The 16,133-nt window shown below is 33.1% G+C and overlaps 1 protein-coding gene and 1 long non-coding RNA gene across 2 annotated transcripts in view; both read right to left on the bottom strand.

Annotated features, from left to right (window-relative positions):
• The window catches only part of LOC149791125 (uncharacterized), a 422,332-nt gene that overhangs the window by 150,610 nt on the left and 255,589 nt on the right, over positions 1–16,133 (bottom strand). The gene's annotated exons all lie outside the window — the stretch shown is intronic.
• LOC149791126 (uncharacterized) overlaps positions 1–16,133 on the bottom strand; it is a 69,486-nt gene that overhangs the window by 45,269 nt on the left and 8,084 nt on the right. The window contains exon 2 of the mRNA XM_089973048.1: positions 3,774–3,920. Coding sequence (XP_089829174.1) covers positions 3,774–3,843 — 70 coding nt within the window. The 5' untranslated portion in view covers positions 3,844–3,920. The remainder of the gene's footprint in view (positions 1–3,773; positions 3,921–16,133) is intronic.

Genomic DNA, 16,133 nt, shown 5'->3' on the forward strand with positions numbered 1-16,133 from the left:
TTTAGAAAGTTCAAATGGTATTTGAAAGTTACAATAAGTTAGGATTCCTATATAAACCTTGTTGTAATTTAGTAATTTTAAAAAATTATCTTTATAGGTTTAATTTTGAAGAAGAAAACAAAATTAATAAATAAAATTTAAAGTTTAAAATTTTTTAAACAGGGTTAAATTTCGTACAGAATTTTTGAAATTTTCAATGTTTACCAGATTATTAAAAATTTTACAATTTAATTTTATGTAATTTATATTATGTTGGGGTTTCTATTTAATTTATATTAAATTTAGGATTTAAAACCAGTTGAAATTTTAAAATTTGGAATTGGATCTTAAGGTTGGGTGGGAGTCGTGTCTGGGTCGGGGGATGAGTTGGAGGCTCTGGCCTGCGCAATGACAGTATCGCACCCCTAGTGGGTAGCCAGCCGAAGCTCTCCCTCCCATCCCCCTTCCCATTTTCTCCTCCTCTCGTCAGGATTCCATTTTCTTGACAAGTTATTTCATAATTATCTCCCTATCACTATTATTTGCCCACAGGCCCTCATTGTTCCAACAAACATTGAGCTGGATTACATCCTTGAAGTTAAACTTAAGTCAAGTAGCCGACAAGAATGACAGTCAACATAATGGTATGTGTACACGTTCAATGGATTTGTCTACAGTGTTACAAGATACAAATGACACAATGATACAATAATCTTCCGAGACCAAATGGCTGTACTGTAAATTCATTGACTAGGCATCGTACATATATTGTAATCTATTTGATTCTCTGTTTTGAGGTGGGTGGAAAGTGGATTCCTTCTTAAACCGTGTAAAGATTTTAATTCAAAACACTGTACATATTAAAATGTCTGAAGTTCCCTCCATCTCTCTTTATCACTCAATCCTTTTCGGTTGATCAGGAAGTACTTCAGTTTCACCTCAGTTAATCTCTCTGTCTGTCTGTCTCTCTCTCTGCTGATAAAACTCTCAGACAAATAGACCACCAGAGAGACGGAAAGAAGGACAATACAAACAATCGTATGATCAGTACCTCTCCGATTTCCCTTCACTTACTTCTGTTCATCGCCACTTTTGGGGGCAAGAAACTTAGGGGACTTTCAGGTCGTCGAACTTGCAATTAAAATTGGACATTCAAATGACGAATATGCGTGGAAAAGAAGGATCTCAGCGGATTTTTTGTCCATAGCATGTGATTATGCATCTGGACCTATGATAGCAAAACTGACCAATAAACAGTCTCTCTCCCTCTCTCTCTCTCTCTCTCTCTCTCTCTCTCTCTCTCTCACACACACACACACACACACACACATATACACACAGAGACACTCGCATATACAGGATATAAACAAGTTTAATGTCGGTAGCAATGGTAAATAGAGAATGCCTCGTTTCCTTTAGATGACAAATTTATGCACATCGTGGTATACACAGCTGGGATAAACAGACTAAAATACTGTCTGAAAATCAGCAGTTTCCCAAAGTAAATTTTTGGGCTAGACCGCTCTGGTGACCTAGTGGTTAGAGAGTCCGCCTATGATAAGGGAGGTTGCGGGTTCGAACACAGGCCGAGTCATACCAAAGACTTATAAATGTGGGACTAACAGCTGCCTCATTAGACGCTTAGCATTAAGAGGTTAGTGCTAGGACTAGTGGGCCTGGTGTCAGGATAATGTGACTGGGTGGGACATGATGATACATGTTTGCTCTCCGGTTGTCCAAGCGGTCGTCTCGGATGCAGGAGGTCACGGGTTCGAACCCGCAGCTGAGTCATAACAAAGACTTGTAGAATATTTGCTAACAGCTGTTGTTGTTGTTGTTGTAGGGTTTAACGTCATTTTTCAGCACACGATAGGCTATATAAGGCGGCCAGTATTAATGGTTGAGGAAGAACTCGGGGAAAACCCCGGAAAGAACCACCGACCCACGAGAAGCTACCGGCAAGCTTTCTCACATACCCACATTGGCTGAATCCGAGACTCGAACCCACGCAGACAGAGGTGAGATGGCAGTGATCCGTAACGGAGACCACTTTAGACCACTCGGCCACTCGGGGCCCCCGCTAATAGCTGCCTCACTATTCGATTAGCATCAAGAGGTTAATGTTAGGAATGGTCGGCTTGGTGTAAGGATAATGTGACTGACCACTATAAACTGCCAGACACATGACTGAAAAAGTGTTAAAGTTATGTTAAAAATCGAAATCACACACACACACACACACACGCGCACACGCACAGACACACACGCACACACACACACACACACACACACATACACACTTTGAGGGGCCAAAATATTTCAGTGGGCGTGTAGTTGCTATGTACCTACAGCGCAACTAGATTTTGAGGTCTCACAAGAAACAACAATAACAAATGAAAAATGAAATCATTAGGAGGGGAAAGTAAGGAACAAAACGAAAACAAATAAGTATGTGAACTAATTTCGGTAGACGGTGTTTCGTGCATTGCTATGTCTCGCCCTGAAGCAGTAATAAAATGTGTGTTATCTTAATTTCAAACTCTTAAAAAGACTACCTGAACGCGGTCACATTATACCCACTTCTTACCGAAATGCAGCATATGCCAACAAAGTAAATCCAAAACGATCCATTTCAGCGTGTATGATTAAGTTTGAGTTTGACATCACATAATGAGATAACGGTGTTTGGTATATTCTATGGAAAATATTGTTCCTTCTCTACTTCATTACATAAAGTACATTGAGTGAGTGAGTGACATGAGCAGACATTGATACCAATATACACATAATTCCCATGCAAGACACAAGCAGAGGAAATGTATGATGCGGCTACAAATAAAGGGAAACGGTGATGGGACTACAAATAAATGGAATGGGTGATGGGGCGGCAAGAAAGAACATCATTTGTCTTTCATTTCTGACTACATATAATCATGGTGCCTAAATTTTGGCCAGCAAAGTCATAGCAATTGCATGATGGAAATGAATCTTTTAGAAAATCTGCAGTAGCCTATTTTTAAACCGATCTTTGCTGCATATAAGATTTCAGAAACGACAGTCCGTGTTAAATGTAAATGTGGGATTGAGTGACTCGAGATTATGTGTGACCAGTCTGTAGTGACAGAGGCAGAAAATGGTTGATGGTGAGGCGTGGAGCGATTACTATTTTTTCTTACTTCTATCCAGGTCAAAGTAATAGCATGGACACATATCAACATGCAAATCTAAAGGAAAAATGTTTTGGTCATCAATTAATATTAGTTCTGATTAAATGGATTAGACTAGAGGTTGGGTCAATTTATATTACAGGATGTTATCTAAGTTGCAGCTGTCCATATTTAAATAAATATTTGATAGAAAATAAAGCTAATGAATTTATAAAATCACACATTTAAACTATGACATCATATATCCTTTTTATACCATCATAAAATTAATTTAAGATCATATATTCGAGTTACGTTATCAAAAAATAATTTCATCTTGTGATATAGAAAATTTGAATATATGACATAAGTTAATTTTTGGTATCGTAAAAGAGTATATCTTGAAGTCGATTAATTTATATAATACAATAATTAGGTAACAAAAGATAATTATGATACCACTGAAAAGGGAGAAGTGTCAAATGGCACCTCATATAACAGAGGTTGGGTTTTATAGATAAATGGCACAATTAATTGTCCTATTGAGTTCGCTGAAATGAAAGAAGGAAGGAAAAAGAAAAACGTAAATGAATTGATCGAATATTTAAAAGCAAATGGATTTCTGTATATAACGTATCTATCACTTACCGGTTTCTAGTGTCAGAGTCCCGACATTAACCAGATTGTGGCCAATTCCCTTCTGTCCTCCCGATGCCATGTTGTCACTAGTTCCGTGTTACTGACTCCACGTGAAGTGATTTATCAGTCTAACACAATGCTGACGTAAGGACTGGACTGCAAAAGACAGGGATAACGGTTCAAGCTTTGGTCGTGTCATTGTACGTAACTGCTATTTATTTTATATATTATGGCTAAAATATCATCTTGTTTGTAAAATAAAAGGTCCAAAGGTTTGCATGTAAAATTTGTTACCTAAAGAAGTTGAGGAGAAAATGTCCAAAGATTGGAAAACGTGCTCATCTTACATTAGTAATGTAATAATTTTATTAATCTCCCATATAATTAATTAATGTAATAATTTTATTAATCTCCCATATAATTAATTAATTAATGTAATAATTTTATTAATCTCCCATATATTTAATTAATTAACGTAATAATTTTATTAATCTCCCGTATAATTCACTAATTAATGTAATAATTGTGTTAATCTCCCATATAATTAATTAATTAACGTAATAATTTTATTAATCTCCCGTATAATTCACTAATTAATGTAATAATTTTATTAATCTCCCATATAATTCACTAATTAATGCAATAATTTTATTAATCTCCCATATAATTCACTAATTAATGTAATAATTTTATTAATCTCCCATATAATTCACTAATTAATGTAATAATTGTATTAATCTCCCATATAATTAATTAATTAATGTAATAATTTTATTAATCTCCCGTATAATTCACTAATTAATGTAATAATTTTATTAATCTCCCATATAATTAATTAATTAATGTAATAATTGTATTAATCTCCCATATAATTAATTAATTAATGTAATAATTTTATTAATCTCCCGTATAATTCACTAATTAATGTAATAATTTTATTAATCTCCCATATAATTCACTAATTAATGCAATAATTTTATTAATCTCCCATATAATTCACTAATTGATGTAATAATTTTATTAATCTCCCATATAATTCACTAATTAATGCAATAATTTTATTAATCTCCCATATAATTCACTAATTAATGTAATAATTTTATTAATCTCCCATATAATTCACTAATTAATGTAATAATTGTATTAATCTCCCGTATAATTCACTAATTAATGTAATAATTTTATTAATCTCCCGTATAATTCACTAATTAATGCAATAATTTTATTAATCTCCCGTATAATTCACTAATTAATGCAATAATTTTATTAATCTCCCATATAATTCACTAATTAATGTAATAATTTTATTAATCTCCCATATAATTCACTAATTAATGTAATAATTGTATTAATCTCCCATATCATTCACTAATTAATGTAATAATTTTATTAATCTCCCATATAATTCACTGATTAATGCAATAATTTTATTAATCTCCCATATAATTAATTAATTAATGTAATAATTTTATTAATCTCCCGTATAATTCACTAATTAATGTAATAATTTTATTAATCTCCCATATAATTCATTAATTAATAATAACTACTGAGAAGGAAAATGAACACTACGAAATTGATAAATACACAGGAATGTTAAGTGTTGTCATCACGCACATGCTGTTGTAATTTCTCTGAGAGAGAGACCGACAGACAGACAGGCAGACAGAGACAGACAGATAGAAACAGAGAAGAACACGGGCATTTAGTCTTCCATGTTATTAATCAAGTGCAGGGACAACTACTGAATAACAAAATCAAGGCTATGATATTGTCAAATTCACAGGTGTGTTATGTTGTTTTTTATTTCTGAGAGAGAGAGAGAAGATAGTCATGTTAATTTCCTACATAATCAATAAGTCCAACAATGACTACTATAAATCAAATTGAGGACTCGGAAGTTGACAAGTACACATAATTATTATGTTTCGGTATCAGGCACTTGCTTTTATCAGTTCTCCGAGAAGCAGACATACAGACAGACAGAGATAAAGAGAGTAGTGCAAAGTCCAGAAAGATAAAACCCTTACGATGCAAACCTTTTCTAATCTTAATACACATTATCTGTAAACAATACATTATTAGTGATACTTTGTGGTGGTATTTCTCCTTGGCCAAGTCACTAACTTCTGTTTCTCAGTTTTACATTAAGTATTTTCATTTTTAACTATTTATCCGTATTTTAAAAGAATACGTTTCCTTATTCTCATTTTTAGATTTATAACGTATTAATTAATCCGTATATGAATACAATTTAATTTTCCTGTAATCTTAGAGATGCTGTTATGTCATCTTAGAAAAGTTGATGATTGCAATGATTGAACCAGGGAATTGTACAAATATATGTTTGTAAGTTTCTGACTGGACCAATGACTTGTACATAGACGTGTGTTTAAGTTCCTGATTATGCCAAGGAATTGTATATAGACGTATGTTTAAGTTCCTGATTGTACTAAGGACTTGTACATAGACGTATGTTTAAATTTCTGATTGTACCAAGGACTTGTACATAGACGTATGTTAAAATTCCTGATTGCACGATCACTTGTTCATACCTGTGTATCTATTTGGTAGGAGTAGATAAAGTAGATGGGGAGTTAGTGGCGGGTGTAAATCTGTGCATGGTGAGGTTTGTGATGGGTGTAAATATTGAAGATTGGGAGGTTACTGGTATGTGCAAATTGTACATGGTGAAGTTAGCGGTAGGTGTGAATATTGTTCATGGGAAGGTTATTGGTGGGCGTAAATAATCTGGATGGGAGGTTAGTGTTGCGTGCAGATATTGTGGAATGATTAGTGGTGGGTGTAAATACTGTGGAGAGAGGTTAGTGTTGCATGTATATATTGTGGAGAGAGGTTAATGGTGCCATCAAATACTCTGGATGAATCTAGCTTAAAGGAAACTTCAGCTAACCTAAGGTCAAGAAAACGTATGTCGTTCTAATTACTCCACAGTTTATTAACTGCTGGCCATACATTATTTTTAAAATAACAATTCGAAAAACAAAATTTCGGGAGAAGAAATAAAACTTAAGAAAGGGACATACCTATGATCGAAGTTAAATTCAGGATACAAATGACTTTTCTTTCTTTCTAGTTTATTTTTTTAGCTCATTTAGATGTGTTCGAACCTACAAAAAAAAAAAAGAAAAAAAAAAAAAATATAGAAGTTTGTACTGACCTATCTACCCTAATTGTTCGTAATGTAACCAGAACCACACACCATCCTCTCAGTCACAGGACCGACATGCACACGATAGTCATAAGTTGACTCTCATTTAGTATCTCACCATCTGACTTACTGAAAATGTAAAACTCTCTACACATTAAATAATCAAGGTATGAATGGGTGTGATTTTTTTAAGAATCACATTCATATTAAGCTTTTGACGCTACACAAAAATAACACGGGTGTTAGTCGCTGTACAAGTCACAAAAATAATAAGGGTGTTATTCGCTGTACAAGTCACAAAAATGATACGGGTGTTTAGTCGCTGTACATGTCACAAAAATAATTCAGGAGTTAGTCGCTGTACACGTCACAAAAATAATACGGGTGTCAATCGCTGTACATGTCACACAAATAATACAGGTGTTAGTCACTGTACATGTCACAAAAATAATACGGGTATTAGTTGCTGTACACATCACAAAAATAATACGGGTGTTAGTCGTTGTACATGTCACAGTCGTTGTACACGTCACAAAAATTATACGGGTGTTAATCGATGTACACGTAACAAAAATAATACGGGTGTTAGTCGCTGTACATGTCACAAAAATAATACGGGTGTTAATCACTGTGCACGTCACAAAAATAGTACGGATGTTAGTCGTTGTATATATCACAAAAATAATATGGGTGTTAGTCGCTGTACACGTCACAAAAATAATACGGATGTTAGTCGCTGTATACGTCACAAAAATAATATGGGTGTTAGTCGCTGTACACATCACAAAAATAATACGGTTGTTATTCGCTGTACACGTCACAAAAATAATACAGGTGTTAGTCGTTATAGACGTGTCTGCATTCAATGTCTTACGTGACAGTAATTGTACAACTCCCTTTACATTCAGTAACCTAACTGTGAAAAAACTGCAAAACTCTGAATTAATTTACTGTTGAATCAGTAACTGCACATCCGTCTGCGCTTTCAATGAACTAGATAAGAGCAAACGTACCACTCGGTCAATTAGTACAACGTTATTTCTCATAGCAATAGCATTAAATGTACTGACCCAAAAGGAGTTTTTTCAAATAACATTTCATGTACAGACTCAATAGTACTAATTTCCAATAGCTCTCATGTACAGACTCAATATTACTAATTTCCAATAGCGTCTCATATATAGACTCAATAGTACTAATTTCCAATAGCGTCTCATGTACAGAATCAATAGGACCAATTTCCAATAGCGTCTCATGTACAGACTCAATAGTACTAATTTTCAATAGCGTCTCATGTACAGACTAATAGTACTAATTTCCAATAGCGTCTCATGTACATAATCAATAGGACTAATTTCCAATAGCGTCTCATGTACTGACTCAATAGGATTAACTTCCAATAGCGTCTCATGTACAGACTCAATAGGACTAATTTCAAATAGCGTCTCATGTACTGACTCAATAGGACTAATTTCCAATAGTGTATCATGTACTGTCTCAATAGGACTAATTTCCAATAGCGTCTCATGTACAGAATCAATAGGACTAATTTCCAATAGCGTCTCATGTACAGACTCAATAGTACTAATTTTCAATAGCGTCTCATGTACAGACTCAATAGTACTAATTTCCAATAGCGTCTCATGTACATAATCAATAAGACTAATTTCCAATAGCGTCTCATGTACTGACTCAATAGGATTAACTTCCAATAGCGTCTCATGTACAGACTCAATAGGACTAATTTCCAATAGCGTCTCATGTACTGACTCAATAGGACTAATTTCCAATAGTGTATCATGTACTGTCTCAATAGGACTAATTTCCAATAGCGTCTCATGTACAGAATCAATAGGACTAATTTCCAATAGCGTCTCATGTACAGACTCAATAGTACTAATTTTCAATAGCGTCTCATGTACAGACTCAATAGTACTAATTTCCAATAGCGTCTCATGTACATAATCAATAGGACTAATTTCCAATAGCGTCTCATGTACTGACTCAATAGGATTAACTTCCAATAGCGTCTCATGTACAGACTCAATAGGACTAATTTCCAATAGCGTCTCATGTACTGACTCAATAGGACTAATTTCCAATAACGTCTCATGTACAGACTGAATAGGACTAATTTCTAATAGCGTCTCATGTACTGACTCAGAATGACTAATTACCAATAGCGTCTCATGTACTTACTCAATAGATGTTCACACAGTTTTGAACACAGGTGATATGCATATGCAATTTTGTGGTGCTTTATAATCGTATATAGTATATTTATACCTACAGATTGTACTAATGTTGTGGTACTTTATAATCTTATATAGTATAGTTATACCTACAGATTGTATTAATGTTGTGGTACTTTATAATTGTATATAGTATAGTTATACCTACAGATTGTACTAATGTTGTGGTGCTTCATATTTGTATATAGCATATTTATACCTACAGATTGTACTAATTTTGTTGTGGTGCTTTATATTCGTATATAGGATATTTATACCTACAGACTGTACTTATTTTGTGGTGGTGCTTTATATTCGCATGTAGTATATTTATACCTACAGATTGTACTAATTTTGTGGTGCTTTATATTCGTATATAGTATATTTTACCTACAGATTGTACTAATTTTGTGGTTCTTTATATTCGTATATAGCATATTTATGCCTACAGATTGTACTAATTTTGTGGTGGTGCTTTATATTCGTATATAGCATATTTATACCTACAGATTGTACTAATGTTGGTGTGCTTTATATTCGTATATAGCATATTTATACCTACAGATTGTAATAATTTTCTGGTGCTTTATATTCGTATATAGTATATTTATAACCACGGATTTACTAATTTTGTCGTGGTGCTTTATATTCATGTACAGCACATTTCTACATACAGATTGTGTATAAATCCCTTGAAATGTAAGTCTCCTAAATTAAATAGTATATTCTCTCCTAGAACCAGATACGCATGTCTCCATTGTGCCAAGTCTTGCTGTTATATGTATACAGAACCAGCCAGTACACATAAGTATTTTGTTTTGGTATCAGGCAATTGCTTTTATCAGTTCTCAGAAAAGCAGACAGACAAATACACAGAGATAAAGAGAGTAGTGCAAAGTCCAGAAATATATAAGCCTTACGATGCAAACGGTTTATAATATTAATACACAATATCTGTAAACAATAAATTATTAGTGATACTTTTTGGTGGTATTTCTCCTTGGCCAAGTCACTAACTTCTGTTTCTCGGTTTTACATTAAGTATTTTCATTTTTAGCTATTTATCCGTTTTTTTAAAAAAGAATCCGTTTCCTTATTTCTCATTTTTAGATTTATAACGTATTAATTAATCCGTATATGAATACAATTTAATTTTCTTGTAATGTAAGAGATGCTGTCATGTCATCTTAGAAAAGTTGATGATTGCAATGATTGGACCAGGAAATTGTACAAATATATGTATGTAAGTTTCTGATTGGACCAATGACTTGTACATAGAAGTGTGCTTAAGTTCCTGATTGTACCAAGGACTTGTATATGGACGTATGTTTAAGTTCCTGATTGTACCAAGGAACTGTATATAGACGTATGTTTAAGTTCCTGATTGTACCAAGGACTTGTACATATACGTATGTTTAAATTCCTGATTGTACCAAGGACTTGTATATGGACGTATGTTTAAGTTCCTGATTGTACCAAGGAACTGTATATAGACGTATGTTTAAGTTCCTGATTGTACCAAGGACTTGTACATATACGTATGTTTAAATTCCTGATTGTACCAAGGACTTGTACATAGACGTATGTTTAAGTTCCTGATTGTACCAAGGACTTGGACATATATGTATGTTCAAGTTCCTGAATGTACCAAGGGCTTCTACATATAGACGTATGTTTAAATTCCTGATCCTACCAAGGACTTGTACATAGACGTATGTTAAAGTTCCTGATTCCACGAAACACTTGTTATATGGATGGGAGGTTAGTGTTGCGTGCAGATATTGTGGAGGGATTAGTGATAGGTGTAAATACTGTGGAGAGAAGTTAGTGTTGCATGTATATATTGTGGAGAGAGGTTAATGGTGCCATCCAATACTCTGGATGAATCTAGCTAAAAGGAAACTTCAGCTAACCTAAGGTCAAGAAAACGTATGTCTTTCTAATTACCCCACATACTATTAACTGCTGACCATACATTTTTTAAAATAACAATTCGAAAAAGACAACAAAATTTCGAGAGAAGAAATAAAACTTAAGAAAGGGACATACCTATGATCGAAGTTAAATTCAGGATACAAATGACTTTTCTTTCTTTCTAGTTTATGTGTATTTAGCTCATTTACATGTGTCCGAACCTACAAAAAAAAAATATATATAGAAGTTTGTACTGACCTATCTACCCTAATTGTTCGTAATGTAACCAGAACCACACACCATCCTCACAGTCACAGGACCGACATGCACACGATAGTCATAAGTTGACTGTCATTTAGCATCTCACCATCTGACTTACTGAAAATGCAAAACTCTCTACACATAAATAATCAAGGTATGAATGGGTGTGATTTTTTTAAGAATCAAATTCATATTAAGCTTTTGACGCTACACAAAATCAATACGGGTGTTAGTCGCTGTACAAGTCACAAAAATAATACGGGTGTTATTCGCTGTACAAGTCACACAAATAAAACGGGTGTTAGTCGCTGTACATGTCACAAAAATAATACGGGAGTTAGTCGCTGTACACGTCACAAAAATAATACGGGTGTCAGTCGCTGTACATGTCACACAAATAATAAGTGGTGTTAGTCGCTGTACATGTCACAAACATAATACGGGTGTTAGTCGTTGTACATGTCACAAAAATAATACAGGTGTTAGTCACTGTACACGTCACAAAAATAATACGGGTGTCAGTCGATGTACACGTCACAAAAAATATACAGGTGTTAGTCGCTGTACACGTAACAAAAATAATACGGGTATTAGTCGCTGTACACATCACAAAAATAATACGGGTGTTAGTCGTTGTACATGTCACAAAAGTAATATAGGTGTTAGTCGCTGTACATGTCACAAAAATAATACGGGTGTTAGTCACTGTGCACGTCACAAAAATAATACGGATGTTAGTCGTTGTATATGTCACAAAAATAATATGGGTGTTACTCGCTGTACACATCACAAAAATAATACGGATGTTAGTCATTGTATATGCCACAGAAATAATACGGGTGTTAGTCGCTGTACACGTCACAACAATAATACAGGTGTTAGTCGTTATAGACGTGTCTGCATTCAATGTCTTACGTGACAGTAATCGTACAACTCCCTTTACATTCAGTAACCTAACTGTGAAAAAACTAAAACTCTGAATTAATTTACTGTTGTATCAGTAACTGCACATCCGTCTGCGCTGTCAATGAACTAGATAAGAGCAAACGTACCACTCGGCCAATTAGTACAACGTTATTTCTAATAGCACGAAATGTCCTGACCCAAAAGGAGTTTTTTCAAATACCATTTCATGTACAGACTCAATAGTACTAATTTCCAATAGCGTGTCATGTACAGACTCAATAGTACTAATTTCCAATAACGTCTCATGTACAGAATCAATAAGACTAATTTCCAATAGCGTCTCATGTACTGACTCAATAGGACTAATTTTCAATAACGTCTCATGTACAGACTTAAAAGGACTAATTTCTAATAGCGTCTCATGTACTGACTCAAAATGACTAATTACCAATAGCGTCTCATGTACTTACTAAATAGGTGTTCACACAGTTGTGAACACAGGTGATATGCATATGCAATTTTGTGGTGCTTTATAATCGTATATAGTATATTTATACCTACAGATTGTACTAATGTTGTGGTACTTTATAATCGTATATAGTATAGTTATACCTACAGATTGTACTAATGTTGTGGTGCTTCATATTCGTATATAGCATATTTATACATACAGATTGTACTAATTTTGTTGTGGTGCTTTTTATTCGTATATAGTATATTTATACCTACAGAGTGTACTTATTTTGTGGTACTTTAGATTCGTATATAGCATGATTATACCTACAGATTGTACTAATTTTGCGGTGCTTTATATTCGTATATAGCATATTTATACCAACAGATTGTACTAATTTAGTGGTGCTGCTTTATATTCATATATAGCATATTTGAACATACAGATTGTGTATAAATCCCTTGAAATGTAAGTCTCCTAAATTAAATAGTATATGAACCAAATACGCATGTCTCAATTGTGCCAAGTCTTGCTGTTATATGTATACAGAACCAGCCAATCATTACAGACGATTTCTGATCTACTTAGCAAGCGGGTAATTGATTGATAGTCGACCCTACCAAACAAGTTTAATGCGTGTTGTATAAAACCCCAGTGATAACTTTTGGGAAACATTAAAAGGACTTTGTTGCGGTATGCACACCTTGTTCATTGGGTTTACTTATACGCACAATCTGGCTGATATAATAAATGCGAAAAATAAATAAGTTTAAATAATGAAAGGAAATTCCAGTGCTGGGATTCAGGTATCATTAAATATAGTAACCTAAGTGTATTCCCTCTCCACCCCAGTCTCTCTCTCTCTCTCTGTCTCTCTCTCTTGTACCAACGAGGGTTGGAGGCAATTGCCCCGGGCGCCAGTGGCACTGGGGCGCCAAAACCCCTTTGGACCATCATCGTTTCCCCGGCGCCATTTACTCGTAGTACGCCATCTCTTTCTATATGTCTGTCTGTCTGTCTGTCTAGCTTTGTTACATTAGCTTTGATATGCAAATTACAGTTTATTTGGTAAGCAAATAAAAGTAGCTTTATTAAACAAATTAAAATAGATTTTGTTAAACAAATTAAACTAGTTTTGGAAATCAAATTAAAGTAGTAATGTGAAACAAATTACATTAGCTTTGTTATGCAAATTGTAGTGGCTTTGTTAAGCAAATTAAAGTAGCTTTGTTAAACAAATATGGGTATCTTTATTAAACAAATGAAAATAGCTTTGTGAAACAAATTACAGTGGCTCTTCTAAGCAAATTAAAGTAGCGTTTTAAAACAAATTAAAGTAAATTTGATAAACAAATTAAAATAACTTTCTTAAACAAATTAAAGTAGCTTTGTTAAGCAAATTAATGTTGCGTTGCTAGACAAATTAAAGCAACTTTGTTAAGAAAATCAAAGTAGCTTTTTAAAACAATATAATATAGCTTTGTGAAAAAAATAAGAAATAGCTTTATTAAACAAATTACAGTAGCTTTGGGAAGCAAATTAAAGTGGTTTTCTTAAAGAAATTAAAATAGATTTTCTTACACAAATTAAACTAGCTTTGTTAATAAAATTAAAGATGCTTTTTAAAGCAGATTTAAGTAGCTATAATAAGCAAATTAAAGTAGATTTGTTAAGGAAATCAAGCTTTGTTAAAATCAAATTAAAGCAGCCTAAGCAAATGAATTTGGCCTGGTTAATCACATAAAATTGGCCTGGTTAATCACATGAAATTGGTCTGGTTAATCAAATGAAATTGGCCTGGTTAATCAAATGAAATTGGCCTGGTTAATCAAATGGAATTAACCTGGTTAATCAAATGAAATTGGTCATGTTAATCAAATGAAATTGGCCTGGTTAATCAAATGAAATTGGTCATGTTAATCAAATGAAGTTGGCCTGGTTAATCAAATGAAATTGGCCTGGATAATCAAATGAAATTGGCCTGGTTAATCAAATGAGATTGGCCTGATTAATCAAATGGAATTGGCCTGGTTAATCAAATGAAATTGGCCTTGTTAATCAAATGAAATTGGCCTGGTTAATCAAATGAAATTCGCCTCGTTTATCAAATGAAATTGACCTGGTTAATCAAATGAAATTGGCCTTGCTAATCAGATGAAATTGGCCTGGTTAATCAAATGAAATTGGCCTGGTTAATCAAATGAAATTGACCTTGCTAATCAGATAAAATTGGCCTGGTTAATCAAATGAAATTGGCCTGGTTAATCAAATGAAATTGGCCTGGTTAATCAAATGAAATTGGCCTGGTTAATCAAAGTAAGTAACTAGCTAAAACGTTCTAATAGCCTAGTGAAATAAACTAAGTATCCTAGTAAAACAAATTATGGTAGGTTAGCTAAAAAATTAATGCAGCATTGTTGACAAATTAAGTCATCTTTGTTGAAAATCCAAATATTCTAGTTAAACTATCTGAAGTAACCTCATTAAACAATTCATAGTAGGTTTGTTAAACAAGTTAAAGTAGTCTTCTTAAACAAATTAAAATAACATTCATAAATTCTAAATAATCTAGTAAAATAAATTACAGTTGTTTATTTAAACAAATTAATATAGTTAAAAAATTAATGTAGCCTTGTTATGCACATTATAATAGTTTTGTCAAACAAATTAAAGTAGCCTAGTAAATTAAAGTGGCCTTCTATAACAAATTAAAAGACTTGTTAAATAAATCCTAATTAAACAAACCAAAGTAACATATTTACACAAGTTATAATCGCTTAAACAATTCAAAGTAACCTTGTTAAACAAAATTAAAAACACCTTTGTAAATTCAAAATAGCCTTGCAAACAAATTAAAGTAGGCTTGATAAACAATTTAAGGGACCTTGCTAAAGAAGAGAAAATAAGATTGATAAGCTATACGAATAGTAAACAAAGTAAAGTAGTCTTGTTAAACAAATTTAAAATCTGTGTTGAGCAAATTAAAGTAGCTTTCTTGAGCACATTTTAGAAACTTTAATGAACAAATTAAAGTAGCATTGCTAAGCAATGTTTAGTAGCTTCATTAAACAAATTTTAGTAGCTTTGTTAAACAAATTAAATTAGCTTATTAAACAAATTATAGTAGCTACGTTAAACAAATTAAATTAGATTTGTTAAGCAAATTAAGCTTTCCTGAGCACATATTAGTAGCTATATTAAGTAAATTAAAGTAGCGTTGTTAAACAAATTCATTTAGCTTTGTTAAAATTAAAGTTGCCTTGTTCAACAAATTATTGTAGCTTTGTTAAACAAATTAAAGTAACTTTGTCAAACAAATTAAAGTAGCTTTGTCAAACAAATTAAAGTAGCTTTGATAAGCAAATTAAATTAGCTTTCTTAAACAAATCAAAGTAGCTTATTAAGAAAATTTAAGTAACTTTGTTAGGCAA

The sequence above is a fragment of the Sinohyriopsis cumingii genome, chromosome 10, assembly GCF_028554795.1.
Source record: "Sinohyriopsis cumingii isolate HCF-2022 chromosome 10, ASM2855479v2, whole genome shotgun sequence".
Taxonomy (NCBI): Eukaryota; Metazoa; Mollusca; class Bivalvia; order Unionida; family Unionidae; genus Sinohyriopsis; species Sinohyriopsis cumingii.